The 23924-nt window shown below is 38.9% G+C and overlaps 1 protein-coding gene and 1 long non-coding RNA gene across 2 annotated transcripts in view; both read left to right on the forward strand.

Moving 5' to 3' along the window:
- The first annotated feature begins 291 nt into the window (after positions 1-291).
- The window catches only part of LOC146634094 (1-phosphatidylinositol 4,5-bisphosphate phosphodiesterase delta-3-A-like), a 40785-nt gene continuing 17152 nt past the window's right edge, over positions 292-23924 (forward strand). The window contains exon 1 of the mRNA XM_085351802.1: positions 292-536. Coding sequence (XP_085207928.1) covers positions 449-536 — 88 coding nt within the window. The 5' untranslated portion in view covers positions 292-448. The remainder of the gene's footprint in view (positions 537-23924) is intronic.
- LOC146634095 (uncharacterized) lies at positions 9434-16390 on the forward strand. The gene is made up of 4 exons (XR_014906147.1): positions 9434-9525; positions 11249-11281; positions 15332-15491; positions 15711-16390. It is a non-coding gene; the product is annotated as an uncharacterized LOC146634095 (long non-coding RNA).

Below are 23924 nucleotides of genomic sequence, written 5' to 3' on the forward strand. Positions count from 1 at the left end.
CATAAAAAGTTTTTTGGTTTTTTTTGAAGAACAGATTTAACCAAAAAGGCTTTGATACGCAACTGTTGAGACTCTGTGCGCACATAGTGCGCTTTAAACCATTTAAACAAGTGTGTATACAAATTAATGTATGGAGGGGGACTTGACCATACCTGATCCACCACCAAGGTCCCTTTACGTTTTCGTTGGGGCAGGAAGAGGAAGAGGAGGAGGAGGAGTAAGGTGTTGGCTCCAGAAGCGTGCGACTCGTTTGGAGTCCTGCGCACAAACATGAGTAGCAAATCTGGGGAGGGGACTCCTGCGGTCGGTTCTCTCTCTCTCTCGCTCGCTCTCTTTCTGCGGGCTGGGGGTCTGTCTGGGGCAGTTTAAGGACACCTGCGCCCTCAGCTTCCTCAAACCCCTAAAGTTACAAGCTTAAGTTTATTTCGCTGGAGTTTATGTAGCGATCATGTTAAGCGTAGGCACCGGCAAGACCAGTCCCAGGGAGCACAGGAGGAAAGTGAATGAGAAGACGACGGACCTCATCAGGAGGCTCGGTAAGGACACCTCCAAATCTGACCTGCTCCTAGGAGTTCACCGTCAGCTCCAGGCTGAAGTGTTTTGTTTTGTTTTTCCGCTCATTGTTGGTACAAACTTAACTGAGGCTTCAGTGATTTTTAGTCACCTTGTTTGTTATGTTGCCTTTTTCTAAGACAGCAATTATAATCGGTAGCTATTTATGCCTTCATAATTCATAACATAGTTTCTCTTAGAAGGCGGTGTAATTCGAGAAATCTTTGCATCTTTCTGAAAAGATGATTCATTTCACCTACTTTCATTGATAATTGCTCACTTCTTAGTTACAGATTGTTTGGTTTAATTTGTAGTCTCGTTAATTCGTGTCATTCATTTACTTCCCCCAGTTTACAAAAAATACATTAACAAAACAGGCATAACAGGTTTGCTTTTTTAAAATGATGATGTTCTTAGAAAGTGAGTAATGACCGAGCTTACAGATAATGGCATCAAACAGAAGCGAAGTTCTGAGTATTTGTGGGTGTAGTTACAACAGTCATGTGTTTATGAAGAGCAGAGTTGCTCACTGGACTACTGCTCTGATTCAGGCTCCTCGCCATTCCCATCTCAGCCTACTCCCCTCACAGTTCAGTCCCGATATGTCACTGCCCCTTCCCAAACTCGCCCCAAAATAGACACTTGCTGAGCAGCCATAGCGCACCTGTCAGAATCTCTGAGAAGACGCTGGATTTCTGGAAGGCTGAACGACGTATATATGCAGGCATACAAAATTAGCTCACAGACAGAAATGTTGGATGAAATCTTTGCTTTTTATTTTATTTCTTTTTTTTTCTTTTCAGTTTTATATGTATAAAGGGGACGTATTGTGTTTTTTTACCCAACTCCATATTTTTAATTCCTGGACTTTAGTAGAGTAGTTTTGCATGACTCACTTGTAAATATTTATCTTGAGGTGTTGCACTGGCACAATATGATCCAGTAATAAGCTGTACTATATCAGGGATTTCCACTCTCATTGATGTACAGTGGCACATAGCCAAGAGTAGAAACCGGTCTGAAACTGAGCATTCAGAGCAGCATGAAGCCTGAAACTTTGGCAGTGTTTCACATGAGCATCCAACATTGTAACAGCATAAGCATGAGGAATGCACTCATGACTACCTAATTAGGCACATCTGTTCAACTGCCTATTAAGACAAATAGGTAATCAGCCAATCACCTGGCAGGAACACTGTGCATTTAGGCATGTAGACATGATTAGAACAACCTGCTGACGGTCAAACGGAGCACTGGAATGAGGAAGAAAGGTAATTGAAGTGACTTTGAACATGGCATGGTTGGTGGTGTAAAATGGGCTGGTCTGAGTATTTCTGGTCTGCAGTATCATAATTATTTTTGGTCAGTTTTAAATCATAATTTTAACACAATTACTGAGGAAGTAAATCCAACTCTTTTTCTTAATATCTTATAAACAAAATAGAGTATTAAGTGTTTTATTGGTCAACTGAAACAGGAAGTCCAGTTAGCTGACAAAGAACAGCACAAAGTAATCGAAACAGGAACATATGAGGGAGGCACTAACAAGCTGACACAGTACAGCACAACAATGAGCTAAGAAAACCATAAGGGATTAAATATGCACGTGGGGTAATCAGGGGTATGGAAAACACCCGTTAACACAGCTGAACCTAACTGAAGAAAATGAGACAAAAGATGCAAAATTAAATAAAACACACGAGAAACTAACTAAATAAAACGAGGAATAACTAAACAGAGGCTCTCTAATGCAGAGATGGGGACTAGACAAGATACAGGAAACGCACCAGGAGAGGAAAATGTGAAACTTGGGGGATTACTGATAAACAGACTCCGGATCATGACGTTAAACTCCAGGAAGATAATTATAACAACCCAGAATGGGGCATAATAATTGTTTTATCTGCAGTGGTGTAGTGGTTGCTGGTTTGATTCTTGCCAGAGATACAAGTTTTTTGGGGTTGGCATCCGTTTAAGAACTCTGTCAAATCAAACATGTGGAGTTATCTGCTGTGGCAGCCCCTAGTGGTAAGGGGGTGGCTGCAAATAACAACTTTATTTATCCTAAAGTCGCTATAGGCCAAAATTGTGATTGAAAGCAAAGACCTTAGTAAGTAAAAACAGTATGCAGAAACAATCTCTTATAAATTCAGCTCTTCTTGCATGTTTAGTGAAAACAGAAATGCAGAATTTTAATGTTTTTGCAACAGTGTGTAAACATGGATCCATACTTCTGCAGTGGCACCATGTTTAAACTCTGACACTATGCACAGACTTGTTTAAGCATTACTGAAGTCTGAAACTGTATCTGCGCCTGAAAACGCAACACTGGCATTGCTATATTTGAGTGTCCCACTAATACTTAATAATAAAGCAAGTGAGGTCACCCAAGTAGACTCACCACCACCACTTGTTGTCATAAATTTGTCAGGTGACTGTCCACCCACCATGTTTTAGCCGCTTTCACATCAAAGCGAAAACACCGAATAGTTTCGCAATCTGCAGGTGGGACTGACCTAAGTTCAAAGGTTTTGTGTCATGTGGTGTCACAGGACTGATCCGCCTTCCTCGTTCAAACATTTCTCACTCACAGTGAGCCAAAGTGACGAATGTGGCCTGAGAGGCAGAGATTTGTTAGTTTTGAGATAATCCATGTTTGAATCAGACTAGCGCAAACATGGATAAATATATTCATTGCCACAGACGTCCCCACAGGGGTTTTGGGGGATTTGATTTCAGGGAGAGAGTCTGCAGCTGTTGGCAGCGCTGTTAACGGTGGTACACAGCAATTAGTTTCTTGTGTGAGCCAACAGCCTGCATAAGCCAAGGATTTACAAAACAACATCCATGATGAGTTTCAGTCGGTTTAGACCGAAGAGATGGGACAATTTCACACGTTGCATCTACAAGATGAATGTAAACACGATCGTGAGCTGAGGTGATGTTTTCGGAGGCCGCTGCAGGGAATACGTGGTATCTGTTTGGTATCTGAGTAAACTCAGCTGTAAATCTGAGAGCTTTACATATGCTTTATGTCTGCGATTGTGGTCAACAACATTCCCGGCCAAACAGGTCACAATCAACAAGGTTATCATCTGTTATTCGGTTTGAATGGTCAGGTGTTTAGAAGGATTTAACCTCAGTGGGATCTAACTGAGCCCCAACATACAATAAATAGCATCAGTTGTGTAACAACAGACACTTATTCCGACTGTGTATGTGACTAATAAAATTTGAATTTGAATTTGATTGTGAATAACCTTTTTTTTTCTAAATAATCACAGCTCCGCTGTTTTTGTGTGTGCAGGCTCACATTGTAGCAAAGAAAAGTATTGCCAGTTTATTAGACAAAAGGTAAAATATATACTGACGTGTTCAAGCTAAAGTCAGCTCTATTCAACTCCATTCAAATTTCAATTTTTTTTCAAGTTGTGCACTGTCCAAAAGAAAATAGGAATCCCCTTTCCCTTCTACCAAACCATACTGCTCTCAAAGTCTGGTTTTCTCCTGCCTATGGTTAAGTCTGCCAACCTCAGGTTGGAAAACAGTAAATCAACAGTAGAGGTTTGACTTTAATGTGGCTTAAAAATCACGATCATAGCCTTGTTAATACGCATTGCAACCTTAAATTGTGCTTTGACGGCATATTTAACCACATATTGGCAAATAAAATGACAGTTTTTTACAAAAGCTCATTTATTTCTCAACATTTTTTTAATATTTTACTGGAATCCAGATATTGTTCAGAGCGAGTCTAGTCGCACACAGTGAGTCCTGCTTACTGTGTGGTCATAACTTGCTTATTAATGAGCAAATAAATGATGTTTCATTCATTATAAGAGACAAAGAGAACGTTTGACTAAAAGCTGTTTGTTTTCGACTGAATACAAAGAGGCTGCTCTGCTTTCATGTTCAACTCCCTGCTGTCCAGAAACCATTGGCAACGATTCTGCATTTCCAAATAACACTCACTTTTTTCTACTCAGTCCTTTTTTGGGGGGTTGGGGGGGGGTTCACATCAGGAAATTCCACAGAGAGTCCCGATTCCAAAGAAGAAAAATACGGTTTCCAACTGATCATTTTTCTTCTTTTGAGCTGGAATCTCATCATTTTGCCTAAACACTTTTGATTTTGGAGATGCAGACTGGATGCCACTGTTTGCCTCCTAGAGGGGACAGCTATGCGACAGAGCTGAGAAACTTTAATTGGCCCGTATTAAATCTACAGCCCCTATACTTGTCTATCTTTATGCGAGAATCCATGCTAGCTGACTCTTGTGACTGCTGCTATGCTGACAGAAACGTGAACCGTGTCCCGGGAGGAGCTGGTATGTGGGCCTGAGTGAAGAGGACTCATGCAAGCACAGTGCACTGACCAGCTGATATAGTTATTTGGATTTTAATCCTCCTTTCAGCGTTAAAGCTACACTGCTGCTCACAGTGTCAAAGCACCCTCGGAGGAATCTCCATTGCTGAGTTAATTAAAATGTTAATTGTTTTCCGTTATTTGCTTTATCCACTTGCAAGTGGCACAGTTGTAGAGATAGATAATGTCAGTCTGTTGGGTTGAGACGAAAAGATCTCTTCTAACTATTCATTGTATTGTCATGAAATTTCATTTACTTTCACGTTCCCCTGAGAAGGAATCTTATTGGCTGTGGTGTCCCTTTCTCTTTCCTGCATGAACATTTGGTTAATTGACATTAAATATGTGATGCACACCTCTGTTACCTCCATAGGAGATGAACTGTGTTTTTCAGTCCTAGCTTTTACTGCTTTGACTGAGGAACTCATTTACAGGAGGCAACACTTTTTAAAGCAATGCTCATTAGTAGCATCCCTCTTAAGTAGGCTTTTAAAAACTCAGTGTACAGTACAGCGTCTGGGTTAACTGTCCCAGACACTATTATTTCAGCAAATTATAAATACCTGTCTAGCCATAATTTTGGGATTATACTTTTTCAAAACTACACAACATCTTCTTAACTAACCTTGTATTTTGGATCGTGTCATCCCAGACATTCTCTTGGCTGCAGTTTTATGTCTTCTTCCTGCCGCATTATCACAGTTGCCTTTGCCAACTGGAGAAATTGCAGATGTTGCTCCTCACTGAATGATCCTTGAGTACTTTTATTGAAAACCCTTTATTTCTAAGAGAGTGCCACTGTGCGAGTATTATCCTAAGAATGCCTGATTTGAAGTGGTACAAATATTTGTTGAGCCAATCATGTGGCAGTGATTGCATTATAGTCTTGTATACACGGTTAAGATAACCCCCCCAAAGGTCAAACTGAGCATCAGAATGGGAAAGAAAGGTGATTGGAGAGATTTTGAATGTGGCACAGTTGTTGGTTCCAGACAAGATGATCTCTGAGTATTTTAGAAACTGATGATCTACTGTGATTTTCTGCACAGTAATTCCTAGTTTTTCCAGAGAAGAGTAAAAAATTTCCAGAGAGCAAGACCAATGCATGACATTATCACGTCAAAATAGACAAATCTCTGAGTAATGTTTCCAGAAACTTGTTGAATTGATGTTATAACTAGCATATAGGCCGTCACAGGCCCGGCCTGGTATTAACAAGGTGTACCTTGTTAAAAGTCGGCTCATTTGTATGTGTTAATTAGCCAAACTTTACTAACTACCAAAATATAACCGGTGTTTAGTTTTCATCTTTATGCACAAACTCTAGCAGTGCTTTAAAGTTTGGTGATTTGGAACTACTTCAGCCAGAATAAGCTAAGCTTTAGCTTCTGTAGATGTCAGCTAGCTGACTTGTTCCCAGCCAACATGTATATATGGGCCCCACCTGGTTTTTGCTCGGGCTGGATGGGTACCATGTGGGCATGGGCTCAAACTGGGCTTTTTGTATGGGGCTTACTTGGGTTCTTCACATTAAACCCATATGGGCCATCCCAAGTGAGCACTTTTAGTAGGTCCTAGCTGGGTCAAACATGGGAAACACTTAACTTGGTCCAAAATGGGAAACACATGTAGGACCCACTTGGGTTTTCCACCTGGGATAGACATGGGCAAACACAGTCATTTAAGGATAGGCTGTTGTTGTGTGCCCCAGGTGGGGCAAAGTTAGGTAATCAATATATGTTTTAGTATCGATGACACAGGTGGGCCCCACCTGGTCAAACTAAATGGGTCGCACATGGGCAAATGCAAGTCAGACCCTGAAAACATGTCTATGTGGGCCCCAGGTGGGGCAAAGTGAGGTAATCAATATATTTTTTTAGCACTGATGACATAGGTGGGGCCCACCTGGTCAAACTATATGGGTCGCACATGGGCAAATGCAAGTCAGACCCTGAAACATGTCTATGTGGGCCCCAGGTGGGGCAAAGTTAGGTAATCAATATATTTTTTTAGCACTGATGACATAGGTGGGGCCCACCTGGTCAAACTATATGGGTCACACATGGGCAAATGCAAGTTAGACCCTGAAAACATGTCTATGTAGGCCCCATATGGGTTATGTTAAGTTAATATGGGCATATATTTTATGTGGGCTCAAGATTGTTTAGTATATATGGCACCCACTTGGGTTTCTCACATGAAAGCCATATGGGCAAAACCAAGTGGGAACATATAGTAGGTCCTGGCTGGGTCAAACATGGGAAACACTTCACTTGTTTCAAAATGGGAAACACACGTAGGACCCACTTGGGTTTTTCACCTGGGTTAGACATGGGCAAACACAGTCATTTAAAGAAAAGCATTTGCTGTGTGCCCCAGGTGGGGCAAAGTGAGGTAATCGGTATATATTTTTTGGTACTGATGACACAGGTGGGGCCCACCTGGTCAAACTATATGGGTCACACATGGGCAAATGCAAGTCAGACCCTGAAAACATGTCTATGTGGGCCCCATATGGGTTATGTTAAGTTAATATGGGCATATATTTTATGTGGGCTCAAGATTGTTTAGTATATATGGGACCCACTTAGGTTTCTCACATTAAAGCCATATGGGCAAAACCGAGTGGAAACATATAGTAGGTCCTGGCTGGGTCAAACATGGGAAACACTTCACTTGTTTCAAAATGGGAAACACACGTAGGACCCACTTGGGTTTTTCACCTGGGTTAGACATGGGCAAACACAGTCATTTAAAGAAAAGCATTTGCTGTGTGCCCCAGGTGGGGCAAAGTGAGGTAATCGGTATATATTTTTTGGTACTGATGACATAGGTGGGGCCCACCTGGTCAAACTATATGTGTCACACATGGGCAAATGCAAGTCAGACCCTGAAAACATGTCTATGTGGGCCCCAAATGGGTTATGTTAAATTAATATGGGCATATATTTTACATGGGCTCAAGATTGTTTAGTATATATGGGACCCACTTGCGTTTCTAACATCAAATCCATATGGGTGGGCATCCAATGTAGGTCCTAGTTGGGTTAGTGATGGTAAATGTGTACATTGGTTCAAAATGGTAGCACATGCTTATGTGAGGATTCTTCTTCTGTGAAGAGCCTGAGAAAGTGTTATTTGAATAAAGGAGGATTTATTCCAAACAAGCCCATCACAGATTGCGCACAACCCAGGGAGTTCTGAAAGTCAAATTGTAAAAATAATCTCAAAAGAAAGTATGAACATAACTCTCTTTTATAACCTGCAGACGGCACCCATGTGGTACCATTCTCTAAGAAATCACCCTAACTTTAACATATTTGGCACAACCTCAGTCTATCACTTTTGCTACCCTTACGTACAGTCAGATGTTCTTGACCCTTCATTTTTGACCCTCTCAGTATTTAGCCTTGGCTAGCAAATGTACTCAAAGTCCACATTGAGACCTCAAGATGTTATGTGTTATCAGACACTACAACCCAGCTGTCAAGTGAGACTATAGGAACTTTGGTGTTTTTGAACATTCAATGTTACTCAAAACACTCTGCACACTATTCCAAATAACTGGTTTGAAACTGGTTACTTTTTAATTTTAGATTTCATTTTATGTACTTAATGTGAACTCTGCATGGTAGGCTGCATGGTGAGGCTCAGATAAGATAAAATAAGGACTTCATGATTCTTCTTAGGTAAATTCACTTGTCACAGCAGCAATAATAAGTGATTAAAACGGACACAAGAGTAGAAAAAAAGAAAAGCAAAAAATACGAATAAAAAACCTAAGATAAAAGTGAATTACACAGACAAAATCCAGATTTGGCATTTGCAAATTAAGGATTACTGGTTGTTCAAACAATTAAGACTATTTACTTGAGCAAACATGCAGTTGAGGATTTTTAGTAGATCAGACACACTCTACTGTATTAGAGAAAAGACAGTTAGTTACATGGAAGATGGAAGTTTTGGTTAATCAGATCCAGTAAAGCTCCTGAAGTATATTACCGATCTGTTAAAATGTTACTCTTCAAACTTGTGCCCTCAAATTATATAACCAGAAATAATTTATATTTTCTTTGAACTAGTGGAAAGGAGAGGGAATGGGGTCTTTCAAGCAGTCACACTTCAACTGTGAAACTCCCTTGTCCTTATGGTGTATTGACACTATTGAAACTTTTCAAAACCAGTCTAATGTTAGAAGAGCTTTTAGGTAAACTGTTATTCTTCTTCTTATCATTATTATATTTTTATTAATTATATTTTTATTATGATGTTGATTTGGGTGACACTTTTTGATAAATATTATATATTACTTTTTAAAACATATTAACCATCCCTATGCTTAAAAAACTTTTAAAAATAAAATTGTTCTTTTAAACTTGTGCATTGTTTGACTTTTAAAATTTTTGTATCAGGTGTAAAACGACTTTTTAAATAAAGTTGTTTTTAATGTGAGCAGCTCCTATTGGCTCGTTTAAAAAGAGGGAGGAGCAGATTACACCGCCTAGCGTCTAGTCTTCGCGGTCTTTCGTCTGTTGCGCCTTTTCTCTCCCTGGTGTTTAAGAACGTGGAGGACAAAAGGATACCAAAGAATCGAAAACTATGACAAAGGTAAATACTTAAAGTTTGATACGTTTTCATCAATGGTTATTTTAGTAACTTTCTATAGTCGTCCTAAACGGTATAAGGGGGAGAAGCATAACATCTTTAGCTAGCAGGTAGAACTGGGTTAATTTGCTGCATTGTCTTTGGCAAACATAATTTAAAGTTAATTAAAAAACTCTTACTGCCTATATTCTACTCAATAAAGTTCATCTTATCTTATTCTGTTTTCATTGCACCATTCTCTCTATACAGTTTTTGAATTTACACACTATAACGTACACGGCAGTTTTTTTCTGTGCTTCTGCAACTGTTTCTTGGGTTTTCCTATAAGGTTTTTGTAATTAATTTAAAAAATTTATATTATTTTTTTGGCTTTAGTGGATTCCTGCTCAGCTAACTCGGCCATTATGCACTACCCAGTAAACAAAATGGCTGAACAGTATCTTAAATGTCTGAACATGAGCTAGTCATACCATGTTACGTAATATTCATGTGCAGTGTAGCAAGGTGATTGTTTAAATTACAGGAGTAGATGCCTGCAGCTGAAACGGTTTTCTGATCTGAATACGGTAATGTTACCAGATATGCATTGTACTATGGGAAAACGGTGGTGGATCAGTGTGTAAAAAGCCCCCAAAAGAAACACACAGCGTCTTTAGCTCAAACACTGTCTGATCACTCTCTTAGATACTGTGCTGTTCCATCTAGTTATTGGTTACTGAGAAATGTTAGGTCATTAATTAATTAAGAGAGTGCAGCTGTTCAGATCAGATGGTGAAGTAGGAAAATGCAGAACATGTTATTATAGCTGAATGCTGTGTAAAATACTAGTAATAAATCTAACTCCCATTTATGGCTTTTACTACTGTGGGGCTAAATAAAAAATTACAGACATAATGAAATCTGCTACAATTACAAAGCTTAAGTTTAAAACAATTATTATATATTAAGCATTTTTTTGCTCTTTTTTTTTTAAATTCTTTTTGCTAATAATGGACTCAATTTTATTATCAACTTCAAAGACCTATTAAACTTTTAAACCATTAAATCCAGGAAATTAGATGCCCGTAAATGTACGAGACCCTCTTTATGTCTAGTATCCCCAAATATTTAATAATCCTTTCTAAAAGTACACAAATTTTGTTCTTTTCAATTAAATATTGCATGTTCAATGTATTCTTGAGCAGGTAAAAATTCCACTAAATTAGTTTTTGCATATTTTTAAGTATAATAAAATTTTTATAGTTTGCGAGTACTTTTAATTTGGAGATTTTGCCACTTGATTTGAAGTTTGGATAGTGCTTTATAGTCATTTGTAAATGTTTTGAACTCATCTGGCTTCTTAATAATTTAATAAAAAATTAACAAGCCATGTAATAATTTGAAAACCACTAGGGACCACTTATAAAAAAGTAATTCCTTTTTTACTTAAAGGAATTTAGGATTTATGTCTGTCAAGTCATTTGTTCTGGCATAAGTCACCATTTTGATATATCTTCCTGTGACTTTAAAGTCTGTCAGCTAGTTAGATACATTTTTGCACTGCTAGTGTTTGCTGCTTGAATTAGTCAGTTTATCATATAAACACATGTAGTGCCTTTCAAACTTTTAATTACACTGTTCATTTTGTGCATTAGTAAGAGAATCTTTTATATTGAATTATCCTGGGAAAAAACAAAAATGTTTGTATTTTCTCATGCACTTTCTTTCATTTCCTTATCACGTTTAGATTCTTCAAGATCACAAGCACCATCTTTGACATGTAAGTAACTTTCATATTATTTGTATTACTTATTATTATTATTATTATTATTTTTGAAAAGTGATGGTCTTTGGGGCATCCTTTTTTTTTATTGGTATTAAGTATATATATTTATTTAGGCACAGGAGGCAATGATCTATTTTAAAATTTAACATTTATTTAATTTTCATCTTTTATGCTAACAATAATGCCAACAGTGTTCTCTTCACTTGACCCACAACTCTGACAGTTTTGGTCCTCTGCTCTCCTCACAATTGGCTGATTTCCATCTGAGCTGCTACTGTCAACTGCATTAAACTGATTTTACATTGCCTTGTTATTCTAATCTTTATCTGCGTTTTGGACTCCAAACATTCACACCTGCTGTTAGTAACCAGAGCTCACAAGAGTGTAAGGCGTGTAGTTCAATAAAGTGATCGATGTGTTCACTAGCTGATTTCAATAAACCGGTAACTTATCAAATCCATATTTTATAGGAAGTACATTACTGATAAAAGTGGTAATAAACACGGTAACCAATAAAAATTTAAATTTCCTGTTATAAAAAAAAATACTGCAGTGAGCTCGGTTTTCTAACACCAGGTGTGAACATCTACAGTCTTTAAGCGCTGGTAAAGATTTAAAAATAAAAGCATTCAATAACATAACATAACATTAAACACTAAATTAGTTTGATGGTGTTGACTGCAGCAGCTCAATGTTAATCAGCTGATGGTGATGGAAGCAGATGAGCGTTTTTCATCATGGTTGTTAGTGATGTGTTGGTCAAAACGAAACGGCTCTTTGAAGTGAATGACACAAGCGTGTTTTTTCTCTCTCTCTCACCCGCTCTCTCGCACTTTTTTTCCGCTTCACTCTGCAAGCGAGCCTTGTGCTTTGCGCTGGGAAGAGGGGGGAGGGGCGGTTGTTACACACGCAGTAGCACAGTAACAGAGCAGGAGGGAGAGAGAGAGAAAGAGAGCCAGGGACAACAACGTCACATTAGAAAGGTATAGTAATCATCCACAACTATTTTCAATTGCGGATGATAAAGGATTCAGAAAGTTTATTCATGCAGGCCCATATGACAGAGAATGTGCATCTTCTGTTTGTTTTCATATTATAATTTATATTTAATTGTGTTGTGGTTTGCAGTGTTTTGTGTTGTTTCACTTTAAATTTGTTTAAAAGGAAAAAGCTGAAAATTTAAATAGTTAAAAGTTGAAATGTAAATAGTTGTTTTTTTTGTATTATATGATTTATTTATTACATTTTATGTGGAGAGAATAAATAAAAGTATATTTACGGTGGCTGCTAGAGACAAAGCACGTACAAACCCCAAAACACGTAAAAACTCCATAGCACGTACAAACTCCAAAGCACGTACAAAACACAACAGAAGTGCTCCAGGATGCTAGGCACAGTGTTGAGATTTTGTTACCTAGTGGCTACACAAGCCAGGAAGTACCAACGACCGGATTTGGTGTGTGGTAGTAACAGGTAAATGAACAGCTTTTGGAATTTTTTATGAATATATATGAGTGCTTGTGTATAAATACACAAAAAATACACATATGATTTCAATTGTGTAAATTAAGTGATCTAGATAGCTCTGTTTTGGAAGTTCAGTTGACGCTAGAAATGGGTTTTGGAGTTTGTACATGCTTTGTCTCTAGGGGCCACCATATATATTTATATATAAACATATATAAATAAAACCACGTTTCTTTTTTTACATTAGTAATTCCTTTTGTTCATAATTTTATATTGTTGTTAATAATAAATTAATTAAAGCAACAAAACAACCTGAAGAGCCGGTTGGGAGCCGAAAGAGCCGGCTTTCTAAAAAGAGACGAAAATCCCATCACTAGTTGTGTAATATGCTGGTATTGATATGATCAAAAATGAACTGAGTTGTTTCGTATTCTATAGAAATTGTACATCTAATTAATAACAAGGCTTTCTGCTGATGTTATTAATTAAAAATGTATTGTTTTATTTTTAAGCAACAACTTTTTAGCATGCAATCAGTCCATGCTGTACAGGACAGATTTGTAAACTGTGCATACAAAAATAGACTATTTTACAAAATTGCTCTTTCAACAAATGTAAATCACAGCAGATTTTTTTTGTTGTAGGTGCACTGTCACAACTAGAAATGTGGGGGGAAGTCCTCAAAGTTGAAGGCAGAACAGGAAAATACATGGAAATAACAATTTTCCTTTAAATGGTAAATGGCCTGCATTTTTATAGCGCTTTTCTAGTCCCTAAGGACCCCAAAGCGCTTCACACTACATTCAGTCATTCACCCATTCACACACACAATCACACACTGGCGATGGCAAGCTACATTGTAGCCACAGCTGCCCTGGGGCGCACTGACAGAGCACATCAGTAAAGGTCGATCTGGATACTTGATAACTGTTGGTATAGGTATGACATGAATTTGAATCTCCATTATCACAGGTTTTAATTGGGAGGGAACATGCAGATATACAGGAGGACTATAAACAGCAATTCCTATTGCATACAACTGTTTTAGAAAATACCAACAACACTGTTAATTTATCACTTGCTGGTCTATAGACTTTACAGTGTGGATGGATGGAAAATCCATCTGGCTCCACTCTGGCTGAATTGGTGCTACAAACAACTCTGCGCTCGGCTTTCCTGGCTGTGTGTGGATTTATACTTACACATCCAAATTTTGACCCTATTTTTCTTCCTTTCAGCTGATTGGTCAATTTCATGTCAATCACCAATTAAACAATCCAATCAGAGAACATCTCCAGAAGTTGATTCTGTTCATCTGGACGTAGCATTTTCAGTGGGAGAAAATGCTGCAAGCGCTACGTCCAGATGAACAGAATCAACTTTTGGAGATTTACTTACCTGGATGATTGAGCATGCATCAAGACAATCAGAGAACAGATAGGTTTGGCTGTTGGAGGGCTGCATTACGGAGCTTCAGGTCCTGGAAGAATAAATTCCCTTTTACATACCAGACCAGCATTTTTCTTCATTAGCACGAAGGAAAACAGTCTGTGCGTGTCAGAGTTCTGTGGTTTTTGTGTCACAGGGCTTATAATATGTGTAAAAATCTGGCCAGGGACCATCACATCACACTGCTATCATATTTTTCTGTTGCTATCATGTTTCTTTTCTGAGATGTTGTTACTTTTATGACAGATGTAACGAGAAATCTTCCAGAAAGTTAAATTTTTTATTCTAATCAAATATTTGATTCTGATAACAGATAAAGATTTTTTTTTTTACTTTTGTTCTGCTATTTCATAGTTTATACAAATTTTGGCCAATTCCTATTTATTTTAACCCTTTAGCCCCCAAAAAGTCGCCAGCGACAGGTTTTTCCAAACCTGTCTCGTCAAACCTGAGCTCTGCCAGGGGCCCAACACGCCTGGACTTTTAGAAGAAAAGAGATGTCCGAAAATAAACCACAGGGTCAAATACTTAATTTTGTTCAGTGTTTTAGAGTTATTAATTTGAATTGACTAATTTAAATATTTTATTCATGTACATTTTGATTGCCTTTAGTAAAAATGGCAAAATTTCAATTTCTTTTTTCTTTCTGTTATTAATCCTTGATTACATTCATATAGTATACAGTAGAGGAAAAAACCTACCAGACCTACCAGTTATCCTGCGTAACATTATTGGGGATAAAGGGTTAAGGAAGCGCAATTAATTTTTTTAGTTTAGCTTGTGTTTACTACCATTTTTTTTTTATCACCACACAGTAAACATTAAGTAATATGTAAAGTGTCCATTTATCCTCCATTCCGGTCCATTATCTTAAGCTTAGGCTGCTGCCCCTCGACCCAATCCGGTACTAAGTAGAGAGGCCCAGACTTCGCTCTCTCCAGGCACTTGGCCCAGCTCTTCCGGGGGAATCCCAAGGCATTCCCAGGCCAGCCGAAAAACATAGTCCCTCCAGCATGTCCTGGGTGTTCTGGGTCTCTTCCTGGTGGGACGTGCCCAAAACACCTCACCAGGGAGGCATCCTAACCAGATGCCAGTATCTAATCTGTCCTTTTTGTATGTTCCCCTCAGGTTGCCATGGTAGCAGATACAGGGGAAACAAGTGTAGACGATGCCACAAGAAGGATGATGAAATTCCTCATATCACCTGAGCTGGCTGTGGAGTACAACATGCTTGGCCGACATGGGGAAAAAAAGTTCAGAGATTTGCGTCTTTTTAATGTTGTGTATGGTAAGTTAGTTTCACTTGAGACATTTGAACTTTAGAAAACTAAACTTTTTTAATAAAGTGTTTGAAAGTGTAACTGAGATTGGTTATCATGCAATTTGTATATATTTTTTGAGGCAATAAAGTGAAATAAACATTGTTCTTTGAAAATCATCACCAAATGAAGTAAGCTAAGATTAACTTTACTTTGGCTTGCCCGTTTTTCTTCTTCTTCATTTGCAGAGGCACTGAAGAATTATTTAACATCAAAAGTCAACTTGCAAGAAGCAGAGAAGGCTCTGTCCAAGTGGTTCAGTGGAGCTAAAGACAGAGGAGGACCGAGGGCTGCAAGGGTACAAAATAGACTTACGGCTCTGTAAAAAAACAAACCCTGCTGATTCAAGATAAGCTTTTGAGTTTTCCATCTGACTTTTTCCCCATGTTGCTACAGTTCCAAATATCTAAGGAATTTTGCTGTAGTTTGACATTTCTAGTTTTTAAACGTTTACGCACTTTGGAATACAGTTACGTAAAATCACAGTTGTTGGACAAAATAAATGTGAAAAATGTTGTTTTGTGTACCCTCGTGATTTTTGAAATGGTTTTATTTACAAACTAGATTTTGTTTGCGGTCAGCTTTAATATATTTGGTGTCTTTGTGTCACAGAACCCGTATTAGCCGTCTGAAAAATTGATTTTGTGACTGTTTTACTACATGGGGCCCACTCAGTGCCAGAACTTAGTCAATTCAAACTAGAAATAAGATGCAAATACAGAACCCACTGCTAATGCCATTCCAACTTTTTAGCTCATGTTTTCCTCATGTTGTACCCACTAAGAACTTGAAAAATGGGGCCTAGGTGGGTTTCAGTGTACTTTGCCCAGTTGGGGTCCATTTAGTTCCCAGATTTTACCTATATAACACCGAGATGGGCTTATAAAATGGGGCCATTATGGAACCCGTGGACAATCCCACTTAAAACCCACTTTTTAGCCTATGTGGTACCCACATGGTACCCACAAAACAACTTGAAAGGTGGGGCCTGGGTGGGTTTCTTTGTACTTTGCCCAGTTGGGGTCCATTTAGTTCCCAGATTATACCAATATAACACCGAGATGGGCTTATAAAATGGGGCCATTACGGAACCCGCGGACAATCCCACTTAAAACCCACTTTTTAGCCTATGTGGTGCCCACATGGTACCCACAAAAACTTGAAAGATGGGGCCCGGGTGGGTTTCTGTGTACTTTGCCCAGTTGGGGTCCATCTAGTTCCCAGATTTTGCCAATATAATACCGAGATGGGCTTATTAAATGGGGCCATTATGGAACCCGCGGACAATCCCACTTAAAACCCACTTTTTAGCCTATGTGGTGCCCACATGGTACCCACAAAAAACTTGAAAGATGGGGCCCAGGTGGGTTTCTTTGTACTTTGCCCAGTTGGGGCACATTTAGTTCCCAGATTTTACCAATATAACACCGAGATGGGCTTACAAAATGGGGCCATTATGGAACCCGCGGACAATCCCACTTAAAACCCACTTTTTAGCCTATGTGGTACTCACATGGTACCCACAAAACAACTTGAAAGGTGGGGCCCGGGTGGGTTTCTGTGTACTTTGCCCAGTTGGGGCCCATTTAGTTCCCAGATTTTACCAATATAACACCGAGATGGGCTTATAAAATGGGGCCATTACGGAACCCGCGGACAATCCCACTTAAAACCCACTTTTTAGCCTATGTGGTGCCCACATGGTACCCACAAAAACTTGAAAGATGGGGCCCAGGTGGGTTTCTGTGTACTTTGCCCAGTTGGGGCACATTTAGTTCCCAGATTTTACCAATATAACACCGAGATGGGCTTATAAAATGGGGCCATTGTGGAACCTGCGGACAATCCCACTTAAAACCCACTTTTTAGCCTATGTGGTGCCTACATGGTACCCACAAAAACTTGAAAGATGGGGCCCAGGTGGGTTTCTGTGTACTTTTCCCAGTTGGGGCCCATTTAGTTCCCAGATTTTCCTAACATAACACCTATATGGGCATTTAATATGGGGCCATTACGGAACCCGCGGACAATCCTATATGGGGCCCATTTTTCAGCCCATTTCCAAACCATATGGGCCCCACATATAAATGTTGGCTGGGTTTACATGTACCTGCTGACAAAACCCACTCTCAGTAAGCGCCTCTTTTTGATGGATATCTGGACTCTATCTTGATTTAAAGATAAGGTTTAACAGTTGTACTTTTTTAAAACCTTTTAAATTGTCAGTGTTGCCTCAGCGGGTTTTTTTTTACTCCGAGTGTGCTATTACATTAGGCTTATCAAGCAAATTAGCATACTTTTTCTTACAACATCATCATTAAAATCACAGCTTTAATTAATGACTAAATATCTGTTGGTAATAGCTCATTAGCAAAAGGTAGCAAATCAAAATGGCAAACTAAGACAGTAAACATGGTAAATATCAGTAAACACTGACATTTGTGAGCATGTTTCGTACAATAACATTAGAACTGGGGCAAAAACACTTCTATGCTACAGACTTTTCAGCCTCTTTTAAAATAGTACACCAACATGCTAAACCGAAATGTTATGAAGAGGCTTTTCAGAAGTACACCAAACTGTACCAAATTTCTTAAATCTGTGGATATGGCCACACTTGGGGACTTGTAGCTACTCGCACTTTGCATTGTGGGCAGATAATAAAATTATACAGGCAGTAAAACAAGAATGTGGCTGTAGCGGGAGAGGGAATAATAAAAAGTGAAGCAGGAGGTTGAGAGAGAGCTAGTTAAGGCTGTTTGGGTAGCTTAGCGTGGTCACTGACCTGCAGTTAATCAGGTCCTTGTGCTGTGCTTGTGGGAATGCCTTGCATGTGGTAACAGCTTGGAAAAACAGGCTTGTTATGGACGGCCTGGCAGGGGGAGTTCTTTGTTTTCAACCCTGATGGGGAGAAATCCATGGTTTCACCCAGTGCGCTTTCAGGGATAGGGAGAGAGTGGAGGGAAGTTTCTGTTTGCTATAACTTTGGGGGTCCATTACTTACTCCAGAACTTGGCACTGACACGATGAGGACTGTGATTTAAGAGCTAAAGAAACAAATCAAGCCCTTTCTTTAGACATGAACAGAAAAGACTAAAGCCTGAAGAATAATTTGAGCAGTGAGTGAGAGCTGGTTTTGGCTGTTTCCTTCAGCAGTACTAAAAGGGAAGGTTCTTTTAGTACTGCTTTAGTACTCTTGCAAAAGACTAAACATGCCATGGCTGAATGCTGTTTAACACCTGTGTTAGTTGCATTACTATTGCCTAGTAACGCAACTAACCTATGCCTATTCAATAGGCTATTTGCAGCAACCAAGTTCTTAACATAACTTTTTAAACCAGTTAAACCAGTTGTTTGAAGCATTTACATATTCAGATACATTTACTTGATTAAGAACTGTTAAAGTGAAAGTCAAAACATTTTCAAACCCTCCCAATGAGAAATGTAACAACTTAACCTTTTAACCTCACATTTACTGAAATGATTAACTAAATGAGAAAGCAGCAAAGTCACAAACATGCATAATTTAAAGGAAACACTCCTTACTACTATAAATACATAAAAAAAAAACCTGTTGAAATACACAGTGGAAAAGTATTTGACCTCGTCCTGATCATCAAGCAAAATGTAAAATTAGACAAAGATAACCTGAGTAAATACAAAATGTTGCTTTTAAATGATGATTTAATAATTAATTAATTAAAATAAATCTATCCAAACCTACTTGGCCCTAAGCATAGCTGGACTGGCCATCGGGCATACGGGGCATTTGCTGGAGTTATTCTGTCTTTACGCTGTCAGCTGCCTCTTCTTTGCTCATTCTTTGCTCATTCTTTCCCCTCCCTCTCCTGTTTCTACTTCAATGAACACGATCATGAAACTGATCGATCAATGATCAGCTGATCAGCTTTTCTCTCTTGTTTGTTTATCGCCCACTTTGCGCCAGAAAGAGGAAACCAGCGGATGTCGCGCTAAACAACAGCTGCACGTTTAAGCTTGATCAGCTGTTGTTAGAATTTGTTTAATATTAATTTCAAGTATCAGCTGATGTTTGCTGGAACCACAGCTGTTAAGCTGCTGGTCATGATATCGGTTTGGATACGTGGTGAGAGGGAAACATGAAGATGAAACCAGGAGATGTCCTTACTGAATCATCAAGCTGAACAGGTGATGGACAAACAGGTTTACCTTTTAGGTGACATGAATGAGTTAAAGGGAAGTTATGAACTGTTTCTGAGAGACAAATAACACCAGGATCCTTTTTTACGCTGACAGCTGGTAACTATGCAGGGGCGGATCTAGCAAAGTTTTGCCAGGGGGCCAGGTAGGGCATTAACAGGGAAAAGGGGGCACAAAGAAATATGTTCTTATTCTCATTTAAAATGTCTTGCTTTTATTAAATAATTATCTGAAGATTACAACCAAAGTTTTTATCTGACGTAAAATGTATAGAAATCATACATATACCAACAAGACAGTGTCCATCACTTTCACAACAGCGTCTGTTTTCATTCAAAGGCTTTATGGCTTTTCCTGTAATACCTGGGGGGCCGGTCTGTAGTCAAAATGCCCGGGCCAATTTTTTGTCCCAGTCCAGCCCTGGCCCTAAGTGAAAAAGCAACTGCTCCCGGAATCTAATAACTGGTTGTGCTACTTTGACAGGAACAACTGCAATCGAGCATTTGCAATAACTGACTGAGTCTTTCACGTCACTGTGGAGGAACTTTGGCCACCAGATTCAGGTCATGAACTGATGGCTGGATTTCATCTTTCAGGATTTTCTGGTAGAGAGCAGAGTCCAGGGGTCCATCAGTTTTAACAAAGCAGCCTCAGCCCGTTATACTACCATGATGTTCGTTTTATGAAATGCTGTTAGTTTTATAGCAGATCCAACAGGACTCATACCTTCCCGAAATGTTGTCTTGTCTGTACACAGAATATTATTTCCAGTCTTGGGGACCATCAAGATGTTTTCTGTCAAATGTGAGACAAGCCTGTGTGGTTTTCACCTTGGAACTGTCCCATGGATACTATTTTTGCCCAGTCTTGTAGATCATGGTGTGATAGGTTGCTTTTTGAGATTTTCTTTCTTAGACTACTCTACTTTGTCAGACAGGTTCTATGTAAATGATTTTTTGATTCACTGGGTCTGGTTGTAGTTAGGCCTGTGTTATATGTTGCTGTGTGGCATCCAGAGGTGTGGACCCAATATGCGGGTCTCAGATGGAGAACTGAAGCTGACAGCAGCTTTATTGCTGAATATGCAGGAAACAAGGATACAAGGAACTTAAACTGAACACACCGGGGAACACAGGTGAACTAAATCAGGCTAACAAGCAAAACTCAACACAACACACATAGGACGAGAGGCAGGAAACAAGCTCCAGACACACAAACTTGATCCAGGGAAGAAAATAAACAAATGGAGACAAGCCTGAGGGGATACGGCACTAAAACGACTGGACACGGAGAAACCAGACAGACAAGGGGACACGACTGGAGAAACAGACAGGGACCATGTGAAATAAAAAAACAGGTGATGAAGTAAACAGGAAACAGAAATGCAGAGTAGACACAGACAAAAGTAAACAAATACGGAGACGGAGACTGGACACAAACAGACAGAGAAACAACCAAGGAAACAAGACTAAGACAGAGTGGACAAAAAAGGGAACTGACTCAACCAAAAAAGGGACTAAAAACTAGAATTATAAGCACTGGGTGGAAAAATACTAAACACCAAAGCACTAGGCAAATAAAAAGTTATCATTATAAGTAATAATCACATATAAATCCAGAAGCGAATCAAAAACTCACAAAACTCAAAACACACAGATTCTAACAGTCTACGTGTAGCTCTTGAAATAATTGAATTCACCTTTTCAAAACATAAAGTTAATCACAGTTCATTCATGGTTTAATGAGAGGGGCAGACTACTTCATCACATAGGGTCAGGTTGGTTTGGATAGCTTTTCCCCCTTAATAAATCAAATCATCATTTAAAAACTGCATTTTGTATTTACAGGGGTTGTGTTTGTCTAATATGAACAATTTATTGAGCTTAAATTTAAGTGTGACAAATGTGCATTTAAAAAAAATACAGAAAGAAGGAAAATAAAAGATGAAGTGGGCAGTTTTCACACTCTGAGCCCTCTGTGGGTCTCTCATATTTGAACCTTCTGAATGAGAGTGGAAAAACTGCTGTGTTTTCTGCTTTGTAAACAGACACTGCTTCAGCCTGAGCTGTGGATTTATTTTCATTCCCAGTTGCTTCTGCCATTAATGAATAATTTAGTCTCAGATAAGTCTTAAAGTCTGTTATGCTACAATAAAGGGCCTTTAAAATTTGCAATGCGTTTTTTCTTCATTGATTATATGGCCTGACCAGTTCCACAGCCAAGTGGTGATATATGCTTACTATCTAAGGCACCACTGAAATTGTGAATCTTGCATCTTCAGTGACGTTAATAGTGAGGAAACACTAATACGAGCAATACAGCTGGACAAACATTTTCACAAGCCGTCCATACTCCAGCTGTTATAGCAGCTTTCATTCCTGCTGCCTTTTGGCCTGCTCCTGCCCCCGGAGAGAAGTAAATCTACAAACTATCATGACTGAATTACATCTCATTGATCAGCTTTCTTTTAAACTGACAGTGGTTTATTCACCCTAAAGAAAACAGATAAATACTACTAAATGATAAAGTCATGGTTTTTTTAGATGATCCATGAACGCTTGACTCACACGCCAAATGCACCGGTCATTTTTTCCAAGGTTTGTATATATAACACAGCCCAAGGTTTTGGATATAAGAAAAGATGCGTTGAGCATATTTGTCCAAGTATTTGTTCAAGGTCAGTTTTCAAGTAAATAAGATGGCTGAATGAAAGGCAGGCATTTTTAAAACCAGCAAACACTCTCAAGCTCTCAAAAAGCTCAAAGGATAAACAGAAAAGGACTGAATAAAGCAGATAAACACGAAAGCAACTATAAAGTCACATTTTTTAAAAAATTAGGTGATGACATCTAAGTACTGAGACACATAAAAAAACCACATTTTATTTTACAATATTTCTGAGATTATTTCAAGATGGAGTGATATTTTAGTCAGGCCCCAATCACAGAGGCCTACAGATCAGTCTGTGACCATCTAATAGGGAAAAATGCATGTATTGTGCAACCAGTTGGCAAGCAGCTGGTGGGAGTTGCTAGTGTTAATTTGATTACAATGCTATACCAAAAACCTCATTTTGATTGCTTTCACTAGCAGTTTGCTGTGGTTACAGCAGTTTGGGTGTAAGATGGCAGCTTGTCTGTAAACACAAACTGCTTGCCAAGTGGTTGTGAAACTGTAATTGTGTTGCAAATTGGAAACGGACACCATTCACCTTCAAAGTCAAAGCTACACCTGTTGCAATGTGTTGGCTTCAGCGCTGACGTGGAACTTTTACTCTGGAGGTGAACGTTCTACATTTCTGGTTTCCACCACACTTTTTCAAATTTCACTACCATTTAGAGAGTATTTGCAGACAAATCAGCATCTTTCATGCAAACCACAGGTAACCACAATTAACTGCTAGCAACCAAAGCAATCACAACAAGGTTTTTGATAGAGCACCCTCTATCAAAACAACCAGAGGTTTCCAAAAGGTTGCCAAACACTCTCTAGGCCTAAGTGACTGATGGGTAAGATAGCTAGGCATGCTAAAGCTGCAGAAATGGCACATACTACAGTTCTGAAAATGTAAACAGTGGTTTAGGTTGAGTTAAGTCTCCAATGACTTTGTTTGGGTTTTTTAAAAAAGCATATCCTGTGTTATCCTCTTAATTTTCATTTACTCCAATATGAGGCTCAGTGGATTGCATGGATGTAATGAACATTTAGTCTCCCTAGTTATAAATGGGGGAAGAAAAAAAAGTTCTTGAGGAAATGGTGTGCGGACAGATTTGTTTGCTTTCACTGCCAGCGCTGCTGGCTTACTGATTTGCTCTGCAGGAAGAAATGAGCAAATAATAAAACAGGCGATTTAAAAAGAACAGGCTGTGTTTACAGGGCCAAAGGCTGATTGCTGTATGTAGCTGAAGTAAAAAGATGAGAACTGCCTTATTTTTTTAAAATGTTATTTTAGTATTATTTTAAAACTCTTTTATGCAATATCAAAATTAGCGACTTTTGATCAGTTTCCGCCATCACAGTGTCTTAAAGCATGTTCAATCATCCAGGTAAGTAACTCCCAAAAGGTTGATTCTGTTCACCTGGTCGTTGCATTTTCAGTGTGAGAAATGTTTCATCACTCATCCAGGTGACTTCTTCAGTTTCAGCAGACTGAAGGTTTCCCCAACCTTATAAACAGTACACGGCACAATGACTGAAACTGATAATTTGCATATTAATGATCA

This window comes from Diplotaxodon limnothrissa, linkage group LG4 (assembly GCF_057381915.1).
Source record: "Diplotaxodon limnothrissa isolate DT_005_m linkage group LG4, D_limnothrissa_male_GT1.1, whole genome shotgun sequence".
In the NCBI taxonomy this organism is placed as follows: domain Eukaryota; kingdom Metazoa; phylum Chordata; class Actinopteri; order Cichliformes; family Cichlidae; genus Diplotaxodon; species Diplotaxodon limnothrissa.